At 58.3% G+C, this 26,299-nt stretch overlaps 1 protein-coding gene across 2 annotated transcripts; it reads right to left on the reverse strand.

Annotated features, from left to right (window-relative positions):
- Positions 1-1,514: 1,514 nt before the first annotated feature.
- TKT (transketolase) lies at positions 1,515-25,619 on the reverse strand. 2 transcript variants are annotated; one of them, XM_032322213.1, is made up of 14 exons: positions 25,396-25,619; positions 16,005-16,122; positions 15,080-15,193; positions 14,269-14,366; positions 11,243-11,434; positions 9,173-9,291; positions 7,536-7,729; positions 6,611-6,775; positions 5,345-5,501; positions 5,073-5,203; positions 4,317-4,400; positions 4,118-4,211; positions 2,466-2,588; positions 1,515-1,799 (listed from the first exon to the last, which is right to left on the reverse strand). In XM_032322213.1, the coding sequence occupies exons 1-14, from the start codon at positions 25,500-25,502 to the stop codon at positions 1,624-1,626; spliced, it is 1,872 nt and encodes a 623-aa protein (XP_032178104.1). In that variant the 5' UTR covers positions 25,503-25,619; the 3' UTR covers positions 1,515-1,623. The 2 variants fall into 2 exon arrangements, with proteins under 2 accessions (XP_032178104.1, XP_032178111.1); XM_032322220.1 differs by lacking the exon at positions 25,396-25,619 and adding an exon at positions 16,983-17,122.
- Positions 25,620-26,299: the final 680 nt, after the last annotated feature.

Here is a 26,299-nt window from a genome sequence, read left to right on the forward strand (position 1 = left end):
CAGGCACCCCTTTGGGCAGGCTTTGTGACCCTTGGTCAAGCTCAGCGGGTTGCAGGCTCCTACCAGTGGCTTGGGGAGTGTGAAAAGGACCTCCCACGCTCTCTCTAGCTGTGTCACGTGTGTGACGGTGTGGTGTGAGGACATGGGGTCCCCTGCCTTCCTGTGGCAGGTGTCTCAGCTGGTACCAGACATTGCAGTACTGGTCATGGCCACCAGGCGGCAGACCCACCCCAGCTCTCCCTTGCAGCGCCGCCGCCTGCAGACCTTTGTGCATTTTTCCTTGTTCTGTGGTTTCAGTGTTTCATTCTTGGAGTATAGGAGAAGGGCTATTAGAATTGTGCCAGGGCCCAGAGCTCTGGCTGAGAACTGCCCCCCCCCCCCCGCCTCCTTTCCCATGCAAGAAGAGAGCCCTGACTGACAGCTCCCTCCACCCCCTTCTGCAGCGCCTGGCACCCACAGTCCGCCCGGTGCTTGCCTCGACCTCCCTGCCTCGTGTCGGTCCCCTCCAGCTAGTGCTAGCAGGCTGGGAAGCCCTGGCCCCGAGGTGGATAGCAGGGCAGCCCAGGCCTCCTCGCCATTGCTGCTCTTGGCTTCTTCTGGAACTGGCGGTGGTAAAGGTAGGCACATGGCCCCCAGGACAGCCACACCAGGCCAAGGGGCGGTGGGAGCGGCTGTTTGCCCCTGTGGGTTTAATTGGTTCATACTGTTGGACCAAACTGCTGGGTGGGCAAGCAGACAGGTCAAGTGGGTCCCCTCCTCCCCAAGGGCTCAGAGGATTATCCTGGGGCCCCCACCAGTGGCTGGGAGCATCCAGTCGCTTTCCCCAGCATTAGTGCGTTCCAGCCGGGTTCTAGGCATCTGGCTGCCAGCATGGCCTGCAGCAGTGGAGAGCGGCCAGCAGAGGGAGCTATCATCCTGCGGTCACTGAAGGCAGAGACTCAGCGGTGGGGTCAGGGCCATCTGTGCCGCTCCAGGTGTGCTGATGTGCTCCTGGGCCAGCCATCAGAGGGAATCCCAGGCACCAGAGGCAAGGCCTGGGAGGCCGCATTTTAACGAATCGGGGGGGAGGGAGTTCTGCAGGGGTCGAGGGATTGAGACTTCTGATTTGTGGGGCCAGGTGGGAGCCAGGCTTCCCGCTTTCCCTTGCCCTGAGTGGCTCTGACGCCAACCTGAGGGCCCCCTTCCCCAGGATGGGCACTGCTGTTTCTCTCTGCTTCTCTGAGGTTACTGGTGTGGCGGCCATGTGGGGAGGAGCTGGCCTTCCCTGCCAAGGGTGGCGGGGGTCGGGGGGGAACCTCTGCTCATTGGGCTGTGCGGCCTTGAGGGGCAGGAGGCCAGAGCGGGCTTCAGCCTCTGCGCCGGGAAACAGGCTGTGGTCACGTGGCAGTGCTTCTCTGGTGGCTGTGGGCCAACGGGGGGGCCCGGGGGAGGGGACCGCATGAAACTCTGGCATCTCACCACTGCCCCTACCAGCAGGAGCTCGGTTCTCGTCAAATAAACATGACCAGGCCAGGTCATTTGTCTCAAAACATATATTTTATCACTCCTCTCCATATATCTCTGAGCACCTTTGCCACAATTTCAGGAATGTGTAGAGCCTCTAACCTCGACCCCCTCCTCTCCCTAGGCCTTGGCGACAAGGTCCCTCACAGCCTGTGTGATGGCGTCCCTGTCGATGCCAAACATCTTCAGCAGCTCCGCCGGCTTCCCGCTTCTTGGCACCTCGCCCACGGCCAGGCGGGTGACGGTGATGCCAGGCTCGCCCACCAAGGCAGAGCACACGGCCTCACCTAGGCCGCCTGCGAGAGGAAAGGAGAGCAGTCAGGGGATGCGGCCTCAGGCTGAGCAGCGTGTGCGCATCCTCCTGGGCCCGGCCAACCCCAGTTTCTTCCCTTGCCCCAGGGATGACAAGATAGCACAGACACCGCCCTCCCCCATGCCTGGAGCCAGAGCAGACATCATCAATCAATCATGATCCTTCTGTGTTTTCCTAAGCCCAAGGTGGCCTCTGAGTCATTTTTAACACCATGCCCTGGGCAGCTGTCCTAGCTGAGTGAGCATCTGTACCTGACCTCAGAGGCTAAGCCCACCTCTCCTGCCCTGGAGCCTGCCCTGGAGGAGGGCTGGTGTGTGCTTGTGGGGGGCTGCTTTGCAAAAGACCCATTAAAGACAGAAATTCTGCACAACTGGGTCAGGGACACAAGCCACCTTTTCTCCTCTTGGCCTCAAGGTCAAGATCCTCCTGGGCTCCCTGAGCAGCAGCAGCTCAAAGAAGCCACATCAGCAGCCAAGTTTGCTGGGTCCCTGGCCAAGCCTGGGGCCAACAGGAGGCCAAGTCCCAGCTGCTCCAAGGGATGGCTCTGGGCTTCCTGGGCCCAGGCTGCCATCCTGGCGCAGGATGAAGGAGAGGCGTCCAGCCCTTCCCTGATCCGCGTGCCCCTGGCTCTCCGGCCCAGGGCTGTTACCTTCGTAGTAATGGTCCTCCACAGTGAGGATCCTGCCCTTGGTAGCACGTGCGCTTTCGAGAATGAGATTCCTGTCCAGAGGCTTGATGGTGAAGGGGTCTAAGACGCGAATATTGATCTTCTCTGTGAAGGGAGAGAACACAGGGGCAAGGCTGAGGGCAAGGCGCTGGGTGCTGTGGGTGTGTCCTTGCATGGGTGAGGTCGGGGGGGTGTCCTAAGAGTTGTCCCACAGTTAAAAACCTGGGCCTATCCCTATCATTGGGAGACTGGCTGTCCCTCTGCTCCCCTCATCTGGGTAGTGCCTGCCAACACCCAGTGGCTTGCTCCCTCCCTCTGCTTATCTATGATGCCCACGTCCTCTGGCATCCTGGACCCTGAATTCAGAGCATCTGGTCTCAGGGAAGAGAAATGCCCATCTGTCTCCTCTCAAATCCTGAGCCAGAGAATGTAAGCCTTTGGACCATCAAAGAACACTGTGTGGGGGCGCCTGGGTGGCTCAGTGGGTTGGGCCGCTGCCTTCGGCTCAGGTCATGATCTCGGGGTCCTGGGATCGAGCCCCGCGTCGGGCTCTCTCCTCAGCGGGGAGCCTGCTTCCCTTCCTCTCTCTGCCTGCCTCTCTGCCTACTTGTGATCTCTGTCTGTCAAATACATAAATAAAAATTCTTTAAAAAAAAAAAAAAGAACACTGTGTGGCCGGCAGGGGCCCACACAGCTTTGCCTCATCTTCCCAGATGCCTTTGAAGATACAGGGGAAGCTGGAGGACAGTTCCCAGCGTCTGCTGTGAGACAGGGCCAGGGCTCACCGGGGGACGGGAGGGGGATCTGCAGGCACAGGGGCCAGGCCAGGCGAGGACCCCACAGAACGGCCTCAGTAGGACGAGCCAAACTCTGCCATGCCTCTTGAAGCCCTCCCCCGGGATCGCCATCTCTGACAGGGCTGGGCCTCCCCTGGCTTCCCTCCAGCTCACTGGAGCTCTGGACACGCTGTTCCCTCTGCCCGGGCCTCTGCTTATCACTTCCTTCTCATATCTGAGGTCATTCTCCTGAGGACGCCCGTTCTGTCTTCTCCGTCCTGCTCCACACGGCCACACCACGGCCTCTGCTGTGATTCCCCGGGGCTCCTACCTTTCCTACTGGGTCAGAAGCTAACATCTGCGAGCCTGCCCTGGTGATAATAATAGTGATGATAACTCTAGGTCACACGGATTAAATCCTCAGGACAGCCCCACCGGAAAGGTGATGGTCTCTCCGCTTTACGGATGGGGATACTAAGGCATGGAGATGTGGAGTAACTCAGGTGTAGTACCCCACTAAGCGGCGATTCGGGCCTAGTTATCGGACCACTGAGCTGGGGCACCTCAGCTCCAGGGCCACGGGGTAGGGGCAGGGCCTCCAGACACTGTGGTCCCGGAACTCAGCATCCTGCTGGCCACACAGTCCTAAGTCCTCAAAGTGGGGCTTCTATGGGGCGCCTGAGGGGCTTAGTCGGTTAAGTGTGCAACTCTTGATCTCAGAGTCGTGAGTTCAAGCCCTGTGTTGATAAATGGTGGCTTTTGTCACTACCACCATTGAATCAGATGAAGTCCCTTCTCACCCCCAAGACTGTGGACGCCACTGGTGCCTGATCTAAGACCGGAGGGGGCCCTCCTCACCTTTCTTCAGCAGGTCAGCAGCAGCCAAGGCCTCGTGCAGGGTCACTCCAGCCCCAATCACAGTCACCTGGTCGTCCTTGCTCTTCAGGACCACCTGGGGAGGACACCGGGGCCAGTGAGGCTCAGCGACCAGTGGCCGGGGGCGGGCCCTGGCTCTGGGCTTGCTTTGGGGTCTCACCGGGCCGTGAGTGGCACTGACCTTGGCTTGTTGGATTTGGAAGTCCTCGTTGTTGTTATAGATAATGGTGTTTTCAGGGCGGCTGGTCCGGATGAAGCAGATGCCCTAGAACAAAACACAATGACAAAGAATGATGAAACGTGGTATGCTCAGGCAGCCTTGGAGGGAAGATTTCTAGAAAAGCCACCGCTTCTCACCTGCCCACTTCCACCCCGCTGTCCCCATGCTGGCTCCCACCCCCCTCCAGCAGGGAAAGGGAGAGTCTTGTCCTCTGGAACGTGCACCTCTCCAGACACTCCCCGAGTAGAGCAGCCCCGTGGCTATGCAGCCCCAAGCCCCACAGAGAAAGCGGCTTCCCTTTCCAGTCGGCTAGTCTCTAAGTGGGGCTGTTCCCTGCAGGTGTGTCTGGCAGAGCAAGGGGACCCACAGGGGACTCTGGTCTACGGCTCTGTGGCCCTCGGTCAGGACCGTGTCACTCAGCTCACTCTTTCTGTCCTGGAAAGCCCGACTCGGGGCGGAGACAGGTACCAACAGCCAGAGAGACCTGGGATGCTGGGATTCTCATGGACACAGAGCACAGTGATCGGTCAGCACTGTCTGCCACGGGGCAGAAAGGGTGGTGTGTATCCTGTGTTTCCTGGTCTAACCTCTACAAGCCCCAGGAGGCAGCGGCAAGATCAGGAGACAGTCCCCCCGGGAGCTGGGGGGCCTGAACAGCCAGCGCTGTGCCGGCCTGCTGACCCCCGCCCCCACGCCACAAACGGCCACATGCCCCACCTTGGTGTTGGCTGCCAGTTCCACCGCCTTCTCTGTAGACACCGCATCACTGGGGTAGAAGACCGTTGCGGTGGGAATGGACCGAAACATGGCCAGATCTTCCAGAGCCATCTGAGAGGGTCCGTCTTCCCCTGGGGTGTGGGAGAGGACACGAGTGAATCCCCCAGCCACGGAATGGAATCCTACCCCCCACCCCCCGCCGCCGCCACACCTCCTGGTCCCGACGTCCAGGGCAGTGGCAGCGGCAAGCCTCCTGGCCCCGCGCGACTTACCGATGGACACGCCGCAGTGGGAGCCGCAGAAGTTGATGTTGCTCTCCGAGATGGCTGCCATGCGGATCTGATCAAAGGCCCGCGTGAAGAAGGCCCCAAAGGCGCTGCAGAAGGGCACCGTCCTGTTGCGGGTGGCACAGCCCACGGCGACGCTGACCTGCGGGGCAATGGCGGCGGCGTCAGCCCCGATGAGAAGGGAGAGGGTGGCCGAGGAGCCCAGAGTCTCACGCCCCTCTCCGGGGCTGGGGGCATCGGTCACCCTTGTGACCGAATTCTCCTCTTCCCAGGCGGGAGATTCCGGGGGACCCAGGGCTTCCTCAGTCTGTCTGTCCGCAAACTCCTCGGACTTGAAATGACCACTTCAGAAATTCTCTTTAAAGTTCTGTTCCTGGAGACTGTTTCTTTTTTCCCTAGCAAACAAGGAAGGCCTTTCCACAGAGTAGGCTAGGAAGCTCGGACATGGATGTTCCCTCCTTCCCAGGCTTCTGCGAACCCCGCCCCCAGCATCCTCACCAACCCCCGGCCCTCTGCAGAGACCAGTCCTCCCTACACACTTCTAGGCCCGAGGCAGCTCCAGACCCAAATCCCGGCGTGGAAGCGTGGAGGGTAGGTAGTGGCTCCAAGTCGGGTGCCACCTCCACAGCTCTGGAACCTGCCACGGACGTGACCTCCCCAGCCCACACACTGTGCCAGTTTAGTCCAGACCCTCCAGCTGCCAAGACTAGAAGCCTCAGAGAGACAAGTTCAAGTGGAGAAAGAACTCTGCATATGGTAGAGCCTGGTGGCCTTCTGAGCAAGGAAGCTCTAAGTGCTACAGGCCTGCAGGCCAGGCTGGTGTCCTCGGGGGAGAGGACCATGGCTGCTGGACCCAGCACATTCCAGCCTTGTGACTATGGCTGCCCTACCACCTGGAAGGCCCTTTACCCCGAGACAGCCCAGCGAGCGCCACACGTGGCCTACAGACAGCATTTCCGGTGTGCACCTGCGGCCCACCTAGCTCTGCTGTCCGTCCACTCAGCCGGTACGTGTGCACCCGAGCAGCACACGCACATTCCTCTCCCTTGCCGCTGCAGTTGCTTGAGGTCAGGGCCAGGTCCCTGCTGTTCCTGGGGTGTCCCTGGGCTGGCCTCCAGCAGGCGCCTGGCATGGCCAACATAGCTGCCCAGGGGAGCAGGAGGACTTCAGCCTTGCTCCACACCCAGCAGACCTCAGCCCCAGGCTGTCGCTGGCCTGGGGCCCACCTGCCCACACCCGGCAGGCACCCACCATGTTCTGCTCCGCAATGTAGCACTCAATGAAGCGGTCCGGGTGCTCCTTTCTGAAGAGATCCGAGAAGGTGGAATTTTTGGTGTCCCCATCCAGGGCGATGATGCGGTTGTGAGCACGGCCCAGCTTGGCCAGGGCCTGTCCATAGGCCTTGCGGGTGGCTATCTGTGGGGAGAAGAGTGTGCGGGGGGGGCCCTGAGCACTGGGGTAGGCATGTGGCTGGAAGCCTGGTTCAGCCTCCGGAGGTCACAGCATTCGGGGAGGAAGAGGATAAAAATGAGGGTAGAAAAGGGAAGTCTAACACCACACAGTCTGGTGGAAATTTATCTTCTGCAAGGCTGCCAGTGGGAACTCGTACACTGACGGTCTCCAAAGTCCCTACAGGCCCTTATTCCCAGCCCAACAGTGAGCCATCAGAGCTGGGGATGTTCTACCACCCCTGTGACAGAGGTCTGTGAACGGACCCCACCCTGCACAGGAACAGACAGAGGACCAGGGCAAGCCTGCTGTGGGATCACATGGGGGAGTGCCCTGGAGCAGGACAGGCCTGCCTCGGCTCTGCTAGGCTGGACACAGCGGTGTCCTGAGTTTGGACCTAGGGACTCAGGCTGAAGACCCAGAGATAAGGGGACTCAGGTGCCAGGGACTTTGATCTCAGTGCCGCTGGGAGCTTGCTGTGTGACTGTGGGCCACCCTCTTGCCCTCTCTGAGCCTCTGTAGGAAAACAGTCACACAGTTGGCTGTTCTCACGGAGGAGATGGCAGGATCAACACTTAGGATTCCTCCTCGCCCTGAACTAATCTCTCGTCTCTCCCTTTCCCAGCCCCCCAGGCCCCAGGGAAGACACATCTTAGTCCCAGCCTCAGGGAACCCGAGAATCACGGCCACTCCAGCTAGACCAGAAAAGCAGGGCCCAACTCCGTACCTTGTCCCCAACTTTGTAGTTGGGTGGGCTGGGCATGCGGATGTTGGCGATGCTCACTGACGGGGCGTCCTCTTGAGGGGGGGTCACGAGGATCTTCTTTTTGCTCTGGATCTGGTTGTAAATTTCCTGGACAACCTGATCAGCCATGTTTTTGGGGAGGGGCTTCCCATGCCAAGCGTCCTTGTCCTCTATCCCTGTGGGTATGACACAGCAGGGCGGCGGGCCCGGTAAGACCAGAGCTCCCGAGGACCAGGAAGCTGACCCTCCAACAGCAGAGGGCAGGCCAGGGGCCGCAGACAGGGCCGCAACGCTGTGAAGCACAGCCCCGTGTTGGGGGACTGGGGTTGGGTGAACAGGAGTTCGCATGCCCAGCCCCCACGGACCAGCAGCCAGGTCTCCTGGAGCTTGTCTCACAGCCAAGTGCGGGGGTCTCCATACCACCTCCCCCACTGCAGGGAGGCCCCCGCTGCAGAAATACCGTTCGGTCTGTTGAACAGGGCAGTCAGGAGCGAGCCTGGCCAGGAGAATGGAAGCCGAAACCCAGAGCAGGGTGAGCTCTAGCCGGCTGTCCCCCAGCACACAGGGCTGCAGCAGAAGGGCACCCAGGAGCGTCCTGCACCATGCTGCCTTGCTGTGTGGGGACCAGTGAGGCTGAAGAGCCCCCTCCTCTGAGGTCACCTCAGCCCACGCTCTCTGGGCTCTCCCACTCAGCACCCAGCCCCCCCGATAGGCCCCCAAGAGCCCCCAGAAGCTTTGAGATTTCCAGATCCCACCTGGCGCTAACACCAAGGCACCCGTGCCAGGCGGCAGCGCCAGGGTATGAGGATACCCCCGAGTCCTCTCCTCGAGGTCCACCCCCTCCCCGAAGGCCCCAGAGCCGTCTCCCTTCTCCACAGGACAGTGCTTGTCCTCATTTGCTGCATGGGCCAGTGGGGCATGTGGTGCAGAAGCTGGCCCGGGTCTGCAGTGAGGCCCCATGGACCTGGGCAAGTGCCCGACCCCTTCAGTCCCGCTTTCCCATGTCTAACAGGGGCGAGGGCTGCCCCAGCCCGAGGGGTTCGGAATCCAAGGGGCCTGTGTGCTGGGGAGCTGCTTACACTTGCACTGCTCTCCGGGCCAGCCAGGAGCCACCTTCTAGACCCTTCTAGGCTCTGCCCATACAGGACCCTGGAAGCACTTCACCCCTATACGCAGGAGACCCCGCTTACCTCCTGGGGGAGGACCCAGATTTCCCGGGTTCTCCCAACTTGGCGTCAGCCCTTCTGCTCAGGGCAGACAGCTAGAGCGGCCAAGGAGGCGGTGAAGATGACACCCAGGGAGGGTGTGGGGGGCTGTGTCACACCACTGTCCCTTCTCCTTACCAGCAGGACCTCCCAAAGACCCTCCTCTCCTCCCGCACAGCTCCAATTCAGGCTCAACCATGTGGATGGCTGACTTACCTCATGGAGCACTGCATCCCCTACCTGCCCCTACCCGCCCCTACCCAGCCCCGTGCACCTGGTGTAAGGCATCAAAGGACTAGCACTTCCCCAGACACAGGATTTCAGAGATGTGCCTCACACTGGTGGAAACCCCACCACCTCGGTTGGCCACAGGGTACAGTGGTAGGGGTGGGGCGGAAGAGTGTGTGGACGTACCTGGGATCCCCCGGCCTTTGAAGGTCTTGGCAATGATGGCCGTGGGCTGGTGCTTGGCCTGGCCAAAGGCCTTGCACAGCTCCTCCACACTGTGTCCATCCACGATGACGGTGTGCCAGCTGCGGACAGACAGCCAAGAGTGAGCGGCGGGTGCTGGGACCCTGGGAAGGGCAGCCTCGCTCTGCCACATGGCTGCAATCTGAGAAACACTAAAGGGGCGCCTGCGGGGCTCAGTCGGTTGGTGTCTGCCTTTAGCTCAAGTCGTGATCCTGGAGTCCTGGGATCGAGCCCCACATCGGACTCTCTGCTCAGCAGGGAGTCTGCTTCTCCCTCTCCCCCTCCCCACCATGTTTTTAATCATTTTTAAATGATTAAAAAAAAAAAAACCACCCCAAAAAACCCTAAAAAACCTTTCCAATTTTGATTTTATTTTCTCTTTTCTTTACCCTTTTCACATTATTTTACATCCTGTTTGCCTGGAACAGATTTTCTTTCTCTTTCCTAAGTAACTCAAAGCTTGGTTCATTTATTTTCTCTTTCACTCCTGACCTGTTTCCTGAAATCTACTAGTTTCCTGAAAGCTGCGTTGGGGACACCACCCTGGCTCTGGAATCTGTCTGCTGTTAGATTCTTCAAGAACATTTTGGCTCAACTTTTCTTTAGGGAACACAATGGGTTATTCCACAGATGCTGGATGTGAAGTGCTGGAAACATTTATCAAATGGGCCAGGGGCACCTGGGTGGCTCAGTTTGTGAAGTCTCTGCCTTTGGCTCAGGTTATGATCCGGGTCCTGGGATCGAACCCCGCATCAGGCTCCCTGCTCAGTGGGGAGCCTGCTTCCCCCTCTGCCCCTCCCCCTGCTCATGTTCTCTCTCTCAAACAAATAAATAAAATCTTCAAAAAGAAAAACCAGCCAGGCTGCCAAACATGTGAGGGAAGGAGCCGGGGCTGGGCAAACTTTCCCTTTACCGCTGTCCCTTCTGGGACTCGGTCACGTTAAGAGTAATAAGGCAGCAGCTGGCGTGTCCTGAGTGCCAGCTCTGTGCAGGCCCCGGGTGGGCACCACGCACATGACCCCCTGAAGCCGCAGCTCTGGGGCTGGGGACTGTGGTTGCACCCATTTCACAGACATGTAAATGGACATGAACACTGAGGACGCAATAACCTGCCCCAGGTCACAAGGCAAGTTGGTGATGCAGCCAGGACTTCAGGACATGGGTTCCAGACCCAGGGTTATGCTCCAAGTCCCCAGCCTGTGTGGCCTGAGGAGGCTCTTGTGACACCTGGTGGCCCGTTTCCTCCTCAGTCGGAGAGAGTATTTCCTCTCCTCACTTTATCAGGTCAGTCATCAGAGATAATAAACCCTGGGTATTGCTTAACCAGAGACAGCAGCCCAGCCTTGACCTTCTCTGTGCAGACTCCTCTACAAAGGGCAGCCCTGGAGGCCTGGGCCCAGGGTCTTCCAGATGCCTCTGCGGAGGCTAAGCGTAGGGGCACGGGTCCCCTGGAGCCCCGACTGCAGCTTGGCTTTTACTCGGAGCAGGAGAGGGTCACTGAGGGGAGGGCTGCTCCAGCTAACACCCACCCCGACGACCTGCTCTGCAACACCGGACTCCCAATTCTCAACCACGCACACCCCTTGGCCCGCTTTACTCAGAGACGGGCCCTGTTCTACCCCTTGGGCTGGCTTAGGACGCGGCCCCCGGACGGATGCTCCAAGCCCTCAAGAGCCACATCCCTCAGTCCCACGCTGGGCCCCTTGTCCCACTCCAGCCAAGGACTGAGAGAGGACGTGTGCAGTCGTGAGACGTGAGTGCTCTGAGCACTATCCCCACCTCCCAGCATCACCAGTAAAGGGACTTCCTCACACTGGGCCTCAGGCCACAGCTCCAGGCCGGTGGCCTGGGTTGCCACTCTTAAGTCTGAAACTGTGAGCCAGACGTTGAAGAACAGACACCTCCTTTCAAGGGGGCCTGGCCTCTGGCTGACTCAGCCCTTGGACCTGAAAAGCTCCCAGCTCGGACGGCTCCGGGGTGGTGAGGCCACGCAGGCCACAGCCCCGTACTCACCCGAAGGCCTCGCAACGCTTCTGGTAGACGTCCACCTGGTGCTGCAGGGGGGTGGGGTCGCTCTGGCCCAGGCGGTTGATGTCAAGAATGGCAATCAGGTTGTCCAGCTTGTAGATGCTGGCAAAGGCCATGGCCTCCCACACGGAGCCCTCGGACAGCTCCCCATCGCCTAGCATGCAGTAGACGCGGTAGCTGTGCAAAGGTGGTGGGTCAGAGGTTAGCCCGTCTCATCTGGGGCAGGCACTGTGCTCCCAGCCCGTCCCTCCCGGAGAGCCTGTCCCCTGGGGAAGGGAGCAACAGCCGCGTGGGACATGTAACAGTGCGGTCAGTCACATCCCAGCTGCCCACCCTGCGTCCACAGGCAGGGCTCTGCTACCTAAGATCCAGAGAACAGGGGTGATTAGGGCACAAGTAGAATGAATAAGACTTGGCAGCAGGGTAGGGGGCCAGTGTTACTATTCTCACTGGGGGGACAGGGCTTGAAGCACCTGCGTGGGTGGGTCTGCTTCTCTCCACCTGTACAGGAACTAAGAGTATTGGGGACTCGATCCCAGGAGAGGGCTGGGGAGGCCAAGACGCACCGCCAGGAGCATCCCAGGGTAAGCTGTCAGGCAGAAGGGTCACGAACACAAACAGGGGAGAAGGGTCCTCCCCGAGGACCACGATCAGGATGGGGACGGTGCCTCATAGGACGGGCCCTCCCCAAGATTCCAAGGCTGGTTCTCACCCTAAGATTCATGCCCAGCCCTGTCTCCACCCTGGGGGCCTTGTCCTGGGTCAACAAGGCAACCCCAATGGCTTCAAACGCAGTGTGACCTGGTAAAAAAGCACTAAACTTGGGGCACGTTACCCAGTGAACAGAGCCAGCTCTGAACCCCATCACCTCTAGGCCAGCGTATGGCACCCAAGGGGCTCTCCATGTTGAGCAGCCCTGTCCTTGAGGTGAAGGACAGTTGTCAGTCTCAAACCACACAGATAAGACAACGGGCTCAAAGGTCAAGGGGCTTGTCTAAGGGTCACACAGCTGGGGAGGAGGCCAGCGGGGATTCAAACACCGGTCTGAGCGCCCAGCCCTCGAGGTCCACTCTGGGCCATCCAGGAAGGCACACAGCTGGAGCAGCGCTGGGCCTGGAGCTGGCTGGAGCTGAATGAGCTCAGCTTCAGGGCCTCTGGGCTTCCAGGCCCACGGCAGGGGAAGCTGGGGAAGAGGCGGGAGGGCAGGGCCACACTGTCAGCATGACTCAGCACTTGTGTGGGCCCGAGGTCAGGGAGGACTCCTGCACCTCCCTCTGGTGCCTCCTGCTTTCCCTTCTGTGGTCTCTCGCAGGCCAGCCTCCCCCTCCCCTGCCCTCTCCGTTCCTTGCTGAAGCGGTGTCCTGTCCCCCAGCTGTTCTGCCCTCCCCTCTGCAGGCTGCACTGGGGGCCCGGAGATACTGCAGGTCGTGCGCCTGGCACAGCAGCTCCCAAAGTGAGCAGCCCAACGGTGCCCAGGCCAGAGAGACTAGGGAATCTGATTTACCTGGGAAGAGATTCCAGGGAAGCACGCTGGCTGCCTTCCCTGCCCTGCACCTGCTGCTGTGGAAGGCCCGTGGGGGCCAAGGGCGGAGCACTGCCACAAGCTCTGGTCAGGAGGGTGTGTTAGGGTCCTGAGGAGACCCACGGAGGCCTGCTGGATTTGGAACGGGGGGCCCCAAAGGCCCACGGTCACAAACTGCCCTGAAGATAAGGGACCCTAACACGTGTCCCAGACGTGTTTGAAAAGCACCTCGAATATCCCACCCCATCAGGACTGCCCAAAGGGTTACCGCATAGCCATAAACAGAAAGAACCTTATGCAATCCTTAAAACCAGCTCTCGACAGTTAAGGCAGAAAATGTGCACCATGTTCTATAGATTAATGTTCTACAGCTCTATAGAAAAAATAGATTTTTCTATTTTTCTGAAAAGCAGAATGTACAACTGTGCACGTACGAAGGTTACGGATCCGTACGTTTCCTCTCACAAGAACACGGAGGAAACAGGATCCGTTAAGTGAGATTCACACGGGAGGTAGTTGAGGATAGGAAAATGTTCACTATCTTATAATGCATTTCTATATTTTTCACATGAGTTGGCACTCGAGAATTCAAACAAAATTATTTCAGAGGCAAAGTCAAGAACGCCAACTTGACCCACGCTCGCTGGTGGGCAGATGGGAGCGACGTGACAGGAGGCCAGCTCGAGTCTAGCAGGGCCCCAGCTCCGGGAGCAGGCTAATTCCCTTGACAGCCTGTCCCCTCCTCCCTGCCAGGTACGGTCCAAGAGCCTGAGCCTTCGCCAACCCTGGCCGCTGGGAACGCAGCTCAACTTCTCCCTCCACTGGCTTTTGCTCCATGATGTCAGGGTCAGGAAATGACCCCTTCACAGGGAATTACTTCAAGCATCTGTAGGGAATAATTAACTCACATCTCTGGTTCTGTGCCAAATAAAAGACTCTTAAACACACATCCCATTCTGTGCGTCTTTCTTCACTTCACGGTGAATCACTCCTGGTGGAGCGGAGTTTGGCCCCAAAAGGGTCTGGGAGGCTTCACAGCCTCAGCTCCACTCCTGGAGAGTGGTCTCGGGATCTCCCTCCCCTGCACACCGTAGGTGCTCACTGCAGTCCCTCTCTTCTAGGGGCCCATGGTCACCACCACGCCCTCACGACCGCCCTGGCTACGGCCCTTCTCTTGCCAGTGGGTGGACTGTAGGGCACTGGGGAAGCCTCTCCTACTCAGGCCCCTCAGAGCAGCCCGGGGACCTTTACTACACTGCAGATACACACCCGGGTTCAAATCTGACGCGTGCTTTCCTTGAATCCGTAGCCAACTCTCCTCCCCACTTACCCCTACAGACACCTGTCTGCCAGCCAAACCCGGCCTCACCACAAAGCCCTGAGACTGAGACCTGCCGCCAGGGGGTTCTCCTCCAAACCGCCCCGAGCTGGAGTGGCAAATCTCCCCAAGCAGGCTTCTGAAGGGAGGGTTGGGGAGTGGAAGTCTTACCTGGCTTTGTCGAAGTATTTGCCCGTGTAGGCCATCCCACAAGCGGCCCCAAGGCCCTGGCCCAGGGAGCCAGTGGCCACGTCGGTGAAAGCTTGTTTCTGTTAGAGGAGAGAGGGCCACAGTTACAGCAGAGAGTAGACACTGCCCTCTCCCCGCAACCAGCCTCTCAGGTCCCTGGCCTCAGGGCCCCGCTGAGGCAGGTACAGGCTGGGTGTGCAGAAAGGCCCAGCCCCGGGCAGCCTGCACCCGAGCGTGAGCTCTCACTCTCCAGCAACGGCGATGGGGGGTGCGGTTCACATACCAGCCGTGCCCGCCAGGCAGCTGGGCGACCTCAGCCTCCCCCATCACCCACCTCACACCCATTCATGACAAGACTCAGGAAACACCTAGCCCTTGTGGGTGCCCAGACGGGAGGTGAGTTTTCACGGTAGCCTATAAACTCCAAACACTTACAGGGGCCAGCACCTGGGGGCGTAAAGCTGGGGCCCTTCCCTGGGGTGTCCCCAGCACCCCACTGTGACCCCCTCATGGACCGCGCCATGACCCTCTTTTCTCTTCTCCCAAGCTGTGCTGATGAGGCCAGTGTGGCCCTGGGGGCGCAGGGAGGTTGGGCCCGCAAAAGGCCTTGCCCTGAAGCCTGGGGTGAAGAGTGTGCCCTGGAGACACCCACTTCCTTCCTTCTTCACCTCAACGCCCTCTTCCCCGACTTTCAACACCCTCCGTTTCTCAGTGGCACCCGCTCCCCTCCCCACACGCCTTGAGAAACAGGAAGTGCTCGCCGAGGCCGGCTGCTGTGGTGGGGGGTGCTCACCGGGACGGGGTGCCCATCCAAGTCAGAGGTGATCTTCCTCAGGTTCAGCAGCTCCTCCTCGGGCAGGAAGCCGGCCTCCGCCCAGACGGCATACAGGATGGGAGCCGCGTGGCCCTGTCAGGGGTCGGGGGAGATGAGCGGCCCAGGGGGCATCGGCCAGGTCGCCAGTACTTGGGGGCTGCTCCACCCCGCACACCGCGAGCGAGCAGAACCTGGCCGAGCCTGTTAGCCCTTTCGGGGAGGTGGCAAGTGAAGGCCTTCGGCGCCTCCACAGCCCGAGGCTCCCCCAGCCAAGGCTGAATGGGCCCCGGGACAGGTGCAGGGGGAGCACAGCTGTGCCGCCTGCCCGTGCCAAAAACCCCAGCAGGCCGCCGGCCGCCCTAATCCCTGCTTTCTGGCATGGGAGCTGAACTGGACAGACTTCTAAGCTCTCATGCCTGCCCTGGGAGCCCAGAGGCCACAGGGCCAGGCCTGGGTACAGGTGGATTTCAGGGCTCCGTGGCACGGTCTGCGGCTGTGATAGTCATGCATGAGTGGTGGGCTCGGGCGCCTCAGCCCAGAGCCTGCCATGGGGCCCTGCCACTCCCAAGCCAGCAGGCATGGGCCTGGGGGCACCAGCCCTGCACAGAGAGCCATGCAGTGCCCAGCTTCGACGCTGTACCCCATGCCTGGACTGGAGTTCCTCCTGTTCACATAAAACAGGGGCAGAACAGCCGGCAGATCATTTTCACAGTCCCCGATGAATTCAGCTGTTTGTTTCTTAACTTGGCCTCAGTGTTGCTGTGGGTCGGCACGGGGTGAGGCACCAAGGGGTGGGCCGGACCGGCGGACACCAGGGGATGGGTCCCCTCAGAGACCCCTCACTGCCAGCACAGGGCCCGTGTGCCACCTGGCCCAGGGGAAGGGTGGTGGGCTGGGCTCCTACCTTGGAGAGCACAAAGCGGTCGTTGTGAGGGTTCCGGGGGTCCTGGGGCTTATAGCGCATGGTGTGGAAAAAGAGGACGGCCATGATCTCCGCGGCACTGCAGCATGACGTGGGGTGGCTGTGGGCCGGGGGAGAGACAAGACGCATGCATCATGGCCCCAAGCCTCGGAGCGACAGGGCTCTCCCCAGGCCCAGGTATGGGGACCTGGGGGTGCATATGCCAAGGAGCCACAGGCCTGGCTAATCAGAACACCACATGCTCTTGTTCCTGGAAGGGCTGCAAGCGGTCCTAAAGATGCCACTATGGGTGGTAGGGGGTCACACCCTCCTGGGGCCCGGAACGGACCCAGTGCAAGGCAGTGCTGAGGCTAGAGAGTAGAGCCCGGATCTTACCTCACTGCTTCTAGTGGCAGCTGTCAGGACACAGCAGCCGAGGAGTACTGCCACTCTGTCTGACAGCGAGCTACATGCCAGGGGTCCTGTCAGGACGCTGCCCACTCATGAGGGGTACCCTGCCTTCCCAAGCCCCAAGAGGTGCTGGTTGTCTTAGGCCATGGGCAGGGGGTAGGGGAGGGAGACTCATGGAAGAACCACAAAGCTCCCAGCAGCCTCAGCACAGAGGGCTGGCAGCCGGGAAACTGGGGCCTCAGACTCTCCTAGGCATCACTGGACTACTTGGCCCTTTTTCAGCTGGCATCGGAAAGGCTGGCATCGCCATTAGTAGCCAAGCTTTTGTGCAGAATTTAAAAGGCAACACATATTATCTTGTCTTCCACAAAGGCTCTGATCATGAAAAAATTACAACCCTTTCTGCCCATGAGCAGGGCGGAGGGAGTTCTCACAAAAGCAAGAAGCTGCCCTTCTAGCCCTGGAGTGGTGGGGTCAGGGGACGACCCCCTTTTTTTTAGCCTTTTGTTCTAAATGCAGTTCCTTGCAAATACCAATTTGCATGAACAACAGAACGTGCAAGGGTCAGACCTTAGCAGAGGCTCGTGGAGGTCTCTCAGGACCCTCCTAAGTCCGCCAGTCCAGGGGCCAGGCCACGCTGGAATTCTCGGCTGGCCCTGACGGCCCCCAGGTCCACAGTTCTGTGAACACATCAGCTGCAGGGCACGGGCCTCCCAGCCGCCCGCTCCATGCAGCTCAGTGCAGCCCTCGGAGCTGCTCGGAGGTCTGACACGGAAACATGCCTAATGCCAAACCCAAGGGCACATGCAGCACCTGGGGTTCACGCGCGCCTCCCTCCTCCCCTGCTGGTCAGCTCCCCATACTGGGTTAGGGGGTGAGTCACTCCCAGCGCAGACACATTAGTAGAGAAACCCAGAACTGTCCATGCTGGTTTAGTACAGGGGTCCCAGCACACCATCAGCTTATACTTAGCCGTCTTTATGAGCTCCGGGTCATGGGGGAAAGACACTAGGCCTGAAAGAGGGAGGTGAGGAGACATAAATAGGAAAACTTGCTCCATAGGGCAGGGACCTCTCCCCCTCATCCCCCGTGCTGAACTTAGCTGGAGGACAGCCTAGTCAACACCAGCCAGGCTGACCTCCTGCCTCCCCAGCCTCCCAGGGCAGCCTGGTCTCCGAGGATCCTGTTTCAGAAGTGAAGACCCCAAGAGGAGACGCTGGGTGGGGAAGGGCACAGGGGGATGGCGGGTCAACTTGCTCAGGGGAGAAGGCAGGCAGGGCAGGTGCAGGAGCTACCCCTGACCCGCCCACCCGGTGAGCCCAGGGCAACATTCCCCCACCCCTCTGGGGGCGTCAGGGATCCACTGTGTGGCACAAGCCCTTTCTGCACGTGGTGGAAGCATGCCCAGGCTGGGGCAGAGATGGGCTGGGAGGGAGAAGCTCAGCCAGGAAGAGACACCAGAAGTAGAAGAGTAACACTTCCCTGCCAGGTCCGTGAGCAGCAAGCCGACAAGGTTATCCCCTCCAAAGCCTGCATCCTGGCCTCCCTGCTGGCCTGTCTGAGCACCCACAGAGCGCAGACGCACAGGGCAAGGGCTTCATCTCCCTGAGGCTCAGCTCTCTCATCTGTAAACAGGGATGCTAGGTAGGCATGGGCAGGATGCAGGGCAGCCCAGTAAGGTAATGCGTTTGAAGCCTGGTCACTACGGGCCGCCACCATCCATCCACTGGAAGTCCAGATGCCAAACTGCCTGGTGCTTCCAACTCCTCCTTTGCTGGCCGGGACTGAGATGCCCTGCGGACCACGGGGCGGGCGGGAGGGGAAGGAATGAGCCTACGACTGAAGATGGTTACCTGTAAGCTCAACCTGCTAGAGGGACTTCAGGGCTTGAGCTTCCCCTGCAACCCCAGCTTGTCTGGGGTGGGGAGGGAACCTCTGTGGGTAGAGGCTCCCCTGCCGGGTGTGTGTGGGGTTGTGACACACCTGTGGAGGTAAACTAGCTAGACAGGGAGGGGGGAGGGCTTGGGGGGAAGGTTTGCATCCTACCCTTTGTGATGCATGTGGGGAGGGGGGCTACAAGTTTGTACAAGACCTGCACTGGCCTGAACAATGCACCTCCAGTCCTAATTCGTTCAGTCTACGAAGAGGGCACTGATTGCTTCAAGCAAGGCCTAAGTGTCTCAAAGGTCCTACCTATTCTTCCAGGCGTTCCCCCCTCTTCCCTTTAGCACACACCCCACATGTTTGCCAACTTCCCTGCAGGAGAAGCAGAGGGAAGGTCCCTCACCACGCTGGCAGGGCTGGTCTCCATTACCAAGCCATATGGCCGCTGGCCTCCATAAAGTGACCCCTCTCCCGCCATACTCCAGCTGGGCCCACATCGCAAGGAGTCACAAGGCTTCCTGACAAATGAAAAACCCCGGGAGGCCAAGCACCTACTACAGGCAAACCTCAGTGTATAGAAGTACGAAGAGAAATAATCTATTGTGAAGAAGGAATACCTAGTACCCAATGAAGAAAGTAAAACCACAAGAGCTGAAAACCTATACCTGAGAAACTAAGAGTTTATAAAAATGCTGTGAGCTCAGGCAGTAGAAAGATAATAAATAGAACAAATAATACATTATATGTTAATTAAAATAATAAACTCATGGAATAGGAAACAAATATACTATATATATATATGTATATACATATATATATATATGTATATAAAAGCCAAGAGTTAGCTCTTAAAAAAAAAGAATACAAATTTAGTCAACGTCTGATAAGGCAGGATCCAGAAAAAGAAGGGCAGTTACTAGAAAAGGAAGGAGAGACCTAATAGATAATGATACCCCTAACAACGAGATGCAAAGAAATTTCGAAACAGCAAACAGTCTAGGAAAAAAAAATAACTCCCCAAAACTGACTCAAGAAGAAATAGAAAACCCCAGTCATCTTTCAACAGTTACAAAGAAACAGTTACAAAGAAACCAATCAGCCACAGCAGGCGCACATTCCCTGCGGCCCAGCCACACCACGTGGTAGGTGTACTCCAGGAAGGACAGGGGCTGTCCTTGCATTGCCTGCAGCGGCCACACCTGGAGGCACCCACGTGTGTGTCGGCACAATAGGTTACTCACACCACACTCGGATAACAGAAAGCTCGGCAGGACAGTGACAATGAGTGAACCACACAGATACAGCGCCGACCTACTCTCACAAATCTACCGCGTGAGCAAAGCGTACTGCAGAAGGATCTGCAGACCAGAGAAGACCATCCAATTAATGGAGATTTACAAATGTTATAAAATGATAAGGAAAAACAACGGAATGAAAATGCACAATTCAGGGTGACTCTCCTTCTGGGGGAGGAGGAGGGACACCCAGGAGTTTTAAAGCACTGCAATGTCCTGGTTCTCAAGCTGGGTGGTAGGCACATCCAGGTGTATTATTTATAACGTATGTGCATTATTTGTACCCTTTTCTAGCTGTATATAAACAAAACTACTCAGAAGGGAATCCCAGGATGCAGGATGGAAGTGACTCTTGGAAGCAGTCCTTGTTCTTCCTGCTCCCGGGACTGCCCTTGCTGGCTCCTGCCTGGAAAGACTTTCTTCCAGACCCTCACAGTGTTTCCTCTGGGGTTTACCCCTATGCCACCTCCTCTGAGAAGCCCTCCCTGACCACACTATCTACCAATACCTCTTCTTCCCCTCGCTTACACTTGCCACCACCTGACGTGACATGCCTATTTACTGCCTACTTATCCTACTGCAACACAAGCTCCACAAAGGGAGGGACTTTGAGCCTTTTCACTGTTGTACTCTCGGGCCTGAACACAGCACCTGGCACCAAGTGCACAAATGCATAAATGATGTACCTTGACTCTGAGATCCTAGGGGTGTAAACTCTCTGAACCTCAGTGAACTTGGAGATAGTAACAGAATCTCGCCGAATGAGGTGGTGTGTGTGTAAAGAGCTTGGCACAGTACACAGAAAAAATGGCAGTGGTTCAGTATTTGTGTCTAACGTATCATAGATGAAGTCTAACCTCTTCCTCATTTTGAAGATGGAACCACTAAGAACCACAGAAGGGAAGTGACTTGCCCAAGGTCACAAATTCTACCATCAGAAGAGCAAGGACACGAGCAAAATGCTAAGAGAAACTGATAAAGCACACAAAATGAGGTATCTCCCCACAATGGAATATTCCGGAACAAAAATAATTAAGTACCGCCACATGTTACCATATGCAGGACCTTCCAAATCTGCTAAGTGGAAAAAAAAAAAAAAAGTCAGACCCCAAAAATCCCATTCTGTATGAGGATGAAGTGAAATGTCTGGAAGAATTAGATGTGCAGAAAGTAGATTAGCGGTTGCCTGGGAGCTGGGGACGAGTGCAAATGAGCATGAGGGACCTTTCAGGAGTGATGAAAAGTCCTAAAAACCTGGATGTGGCAAATTCACTAAAAGTTATTGTAAATCACTGTTATTTTACTAAATTTACGGGGCAGTCCATCAGTTAAGTCAGTTAAGCATCTGCCTTCAGCTCAGGTCATGATCCCAAGGTCCTGGGATGGAGTCGGGCTCCCTCCTGAGCGGGGAGCCTGCTTCTCCCACTCCCTCTGCCCCTCCCACCACTCGTGCTCTCTCACGCGCTCTTTCTCAAATAAATAAATAAAATCTATTTAAAAATGTACTCAGCTTACTAAAAGCCACTAAACTGTACACGTAAATGTTACGATTTGCATATTATACCTCAATGGAGCTGTTGCAGATTTGTTTTTCAAAGGAGGATAAAAGATGGGGAGCCCAGAGGAGGAAGTTCTCAAATGTCCGTAGTCCCCGGTCCTGTTGTGCAGCCCGCAGAGATTCACTAAGTCTCCAAGTGCAACTTCTGAGCACGAAGCCCGAACAGCGCACGCCCTAGTCAGCCAGACCCACCTGCTGCTGGAGTCCAACATCTTGGCCCCACAGCCCTCTCCCCCCACCAACTCTGGGCAGACTCTGCCTCTTTGTTTAGGACAAGAGCACAGGGACTGCCTAAGGACCCACCTCTGGGCAGGTCCCAGCCCTTAGCATCCAGGGCCGTCAGCGGTGGTCTGTGGCAATAAGAAAGTTCCGGATTTGGTGGGACCAGGCTCTAGTGACCACAGGCCTGCCTAAAGAAGCAAAGTCCAAGGTGCAATGACAGGGACCATGATGCTGTCAGAGCTGATGCAAAACCCTGAAAACATCTCAGGCAGACCCTAGGCAGGTTCCCGGTTCTGGGTTTCAGGAAACACGGTCCAGCACCCACCCTGCTGAGTTCAGAGGTCTCTTAGGCAAAGAACTGAGTCACTCTAGGACAGCCTCGTGTTTTCACACCGAGTTGGGAAATGCTGCTGGGGCAATCTCAGTGGGCTGTCCTCTTGCCTCAGTCAGCACCAGGCTGGGGTGGAAAGCAGCCCCAAAGGAGGAGGAGGCCCTGACAGGGCTTCATGGGGCCAGAGACTCAAAGGAGCCCTTCTGAGCCCTCAGCCGAAGCATCCCTGGAAAGCCAGAGCTGGGGAGCAGGAATGGACTTCCAGCCACCTCAAAGTCACATGGCTCTCCAAGATGTGAAGCCCACAACGGCAGGTGGCAGGACCCCAGGGCTTGCTCATTCCATTCCCCCAGTCCCACTCCTGAGGGATCCACTTGGGAAATCACCTATCCATGAACTTCTCCTTTAAAGATGGGGAACCTGCCCTGAGACGGGAAGGGCCTTCGAGACAAGGGTACAGCCGCTCAGAACAAAGCTGGGGTTAGGCTCCTGTCTCCCCATGCCCACCAGCCAGGTCTGGCCAGACACGACACCCCCAGGCAGCCCTCGCAACACGGTGGGTCAGAACCCTAGGGACTCCTTAAAGGCACGGCCGCCACCCCTGGTCAGGCCTAACTCTGAAGGGGTCCACAGACAATACTCAGCGCTGTTTGGATAATGCCACGGCCGAGCCCTGATCGATGAGAACTACAAAATCTTCATCCCCAGCCTCAGCAGCCAGGCCCCTTCAGAGGAGGCCACCAGATTTCACTTTTGTAAAACCTGGATGAGCTGGGCCCTGCCACGGTTCCTTCAGCACGTGGAAGGACAGGACCCTGGAGCCAGTCCTGCCATTGTCAGTGCTGCCTCCACAAAGGGCTCTCTGTGAGGGCTTTGTCCCTCTGCTCCTCCGACACAGAGGCCAGTGTCCTCGCTGCCCAGGGCCTTGGAGCTCCACAGACGGGTTCAGCGATGGCACGGGAATGGGAAAGCTACCAAGAAATCAGGACCTCCCCAATCCTGAACCCCAAATGTGTAAGCACAGCCCCTGTGGGGGACCATGGAAAGACCCCAGGGCGTCAGCTCCCCAGAAAAGAGGCGTCCTGACGAGAGGGTCACTTTGGCTGGGGCTACTGCCCAGACTGGGCCTGAGCCTCAGGACTGGGCCTCACTCCCTGTGGGGAGGGGCTAGGGCCTCAAGGCGAACATCCAGGGACCGGAATGCTGCCCTGCCCCCCAGTCCTCCCTAGCCATCTCTGCACACACACAGCTCAGCATACACCCCTGAACCCCACTCTTGTGACAGCGGTTGCGTAGCACCACTACTTCCTATTGTAAAAGAAGTTTTCTCTAAGTCTCTCCTGCACCTTTACACACTGATAAACACACAGGAATCAGTCTTAGACATGCTCGTTCTTTTGGAAAGTGGACACTTTCTGAGCTCAGAAGTTCCTCCAAAAGGCATTATTACAATGTAAACCTGGATGTAACTCTCAGCCACCACAAACTGTTACCTTTTGCCTGTAGGTTTTTAACTACCTAACAAAGTCCCAGGAGACCTACCTGACACCCCTTTCTTTGGGAGCCTCTATGTGATGTGATGTCATTTCTCTCCCAGTGTCCCCAGACTGACTGCCATCTGCCATTTCTGCACTGGGCTGTCCCCTTTCCAATTTCCCCTTGGGAGCTCCTGATGCTTGCAATGTTATCTCATTTCTCCCAGTGCTTTCACGCTGACCCAACTGATACCCTCCATCACTGCACTTGTCTTGCCCTTTCCAACTTCCATTGTCCAGCGTGGCGCTGACTGGCCAGGCTCAGAAGTCTTCTAGTCAGACCAGCCCTTCGCTGGGCAACACGGAACAGCCAGCCACCAATGACCAGCCTGGGCGACTTGCCTAACACCCCAGTATCAGGAAACGTAAAAGCATCTCCTTCCAACAGTTATTCTCAAAATGCACAAAACAGTACTAGCCATAAAGGATGCTCTGTGTCACACTAGGAATGCCTGTTTGAGTGCTCAGTGACCCTGAATTGTCTGCAGGTCCTGTGTGGGCCTGCAGGATGCTCAGACATGTAACAGACTTAACCGGGTAATTGCCATCTCTCCAGAGGGATCCCCAAGAACCTGGCTAGACAAGCTCCCAGCACCCCTTCAGGGTGAGTGACCCCCTGAAACGGTCAAGGGAAGGGGACCTAGTAGCACCCAGCAAACAATACCAGCTGTGTCGACCTACTGTGTGCCAGGCTGGGGAGGGGGCACTGCAAGGAAGCCCAATCCCTGCCTCGGCAAGGAACACCACACAGAACGGGTAAGTCCGACACAAACCCAGTGGAGACAATGGATTCAAGGCCCGCATTGGGGGTGGGCTGAGAGAGACCTGCCAGGAGAGGTCTAATTCCTTCTGAGAACTGGAGGTCTTAAAGGTGAGTGAGTCCCCATCCTGAAAGTCAAACAGATTTATTCATTAATAACAAACATACCCTGTAAGACACTGGCCAGAAGCTAGAATTCTGTCATTGCTTTCAGCACACAGAGGGGCTGGAAAGATTCCTGGAAATCACCCCCTAGAGAACCCTCAAAATCACTTCATCAGCCTGGCACAGTGCAGTCTCCCAGTCGTCATGCCAGGGCCCAAAGGTGACACCGGAATCCTTGAAACCCTCCAGGGCAAGGGAGCTACTACTGTTCCCATTTTATAGAGTGGGAAGCAGCCTCTGAAGTAACTCACAGGCCGACCCTCCCAACTGTCCCCAACGCCTCCAGCTGCACGCTGGCCTGTAATTATCATGGTCTCTGCTACCTTCGGAGGAGGCTCCCTGGAATCAGCAGCAGCCTTTCTAAAGCTTCTGAGCCAGAAAGGCCGGCGGGAAAGGCTATTGGGGGATGGGCCTCCGGCCCCGGCCACGGGGAAAGTGCGTCTGGCAGCTGGCCCGGCCCTGGGACTCGGTCCTGGGACTCGGTCCTCGGTTCTCTTAGCCTTGCAAGTCTCCCCTCCCACACCTCCCGCCTCCAGCCGCAGGTCCCATCTCCGACCTCCCCTGCAGGCCGCGTGCCGGGTTCCGCACCCACATGGCCGCCTTCTTCCCCAATCTCCAAGCCTAGCATCTCAGCAGACCCCTGCTCCAGACTCGGACCCCAAAGCACGGGTGGCAGGAACGTGAGCGGCGAAGGGGAGTGGTCGTGTGAGGTGGGGAGAGGGCCGGGCGCCAGGCTCCCCGCAAAATGAGGTATTAAAACAGGCGCCCTCGTGTCAGGCAGCCGGCATTTCAACAGCAGCTCTCGCCGTGTGTCGCACTGGGCACCTGTTCCCCCAGCCTCGGTTTCCCCACCCGCAAGGCGGAACGTTGGTAGCGGCGCCCACAGAGGGCCGCGCGCGTGGAGCGCAGGGCCGGGCTCTGGGCGACAGCGCGGTCACAGTGGGCCTCCCGGCACCGGACTCCCCAGTCCGGTCCCCGCGCCGCGGACTCTCAGGGGAGCCGGCGCCCGGGGAGCCGCAGGCCCGGCCCAGGACGGAAGCCCGGCAGAGAGCGCGCGCTGCGGCGGAAGGCGTCTCCGGCCCGGGCCGTGCGAGGCGCGCGTCCCCGCCACCTGACCGCGCCCCGGCCGCCTCCCTCCAGGAGGCTCCGTGCAGCGCGACACGGAACCGGCGCGCCCGCGGGGACCGCGGCCTCCGGAACGGCGCCCTCCCGGTCCCCGTGCCCGGCACTCACCCTGAGCCGGCCGCCGTGGTGGCCTGGATGGAGCTGATGCGCAGGCGGTTGGCCGTGTCCTTCAGGGCCTGCAGCTTCTGCTGGTCAGGCTTGTGGTAGCCCTCCATGGCGCGGCCGGGCTGGCAGGAGGATGGGGTGGACGAGGGTGAGGACGCGGAGACGCACAAGCGGCGCGAGGTCTCCGGTGGCGACTGGCGGCGGCCGAGGCCGAGCACCGCGCGGGGGCGCGTTAAGACTGCCCGGGCCCGCCCATGGGGGCGGGGCGAGGGCATCACCCCAGGCCTCCGTGCAGCAGCGGGCTTGCCGCGTCCCGCCCTGCCCCGCCCCCGCCCCGCCCCCCGGCTGCCCGAGCGGCCCGAGCCAGAACCTTCCAGCGGCATTCCGGGAAACCCAGGCGGCCGCTGGACTGGGCGCCCAGGGACCCAGCCCGAGTCTGTCCACCTGCCTGACTTCCCCTTGGACCTGCCCGTCCCCCGGCATTTGCTGGGCAGCTGGGGGTGCTGCCAGGCTCCTGAAGCCGAACTGCCCTGCTGGAATTAACTACACACAAGTAATAGTAATAGTCACTCCAGGTTCTAGGTTGGGCTCAGAGTTTGCCTGACTCGCATCTTCACGGGGGAACGCTCTGTCTCCTTCTCCTCCACGCAGCCCCGTGCGGAACTGAGAGGGGAAGCCTCGTTGGTAACACATTTTACAAATGAGCCAACTGAGAACTGCAGGGTCCGTCAAGGTCACAGAGCTGGGGGATGCAGGACTCTGCCCTCGCCGAATGGCTCCGTCTACAAGTCCCAGCCAGGAGGGAGCAAGCCAGGGCTTTAGGGGCCTCTAAGAGGGATGGGGATTATGAAAATGAGAATCACAGTAGTAGTAATGGTACTACGAGATGTCTGTCTTTAACTGAGAA

The sequence above is a fragment of the Mustela erminea genome, chromosome 1, assembly GCF_009829155.1.
Source record: "Mustela erminea isolate mMusErm1 chromosome 1, mMusErm1.Pri, whole genome shotgun sequence".
In the NCBI taxonomy this organism is placed as follows: Eukaryota; Metazoa; Chordata; class Mammalia; order Carnivora; family Mustelidae; genus Mustela; species Mustela erminea.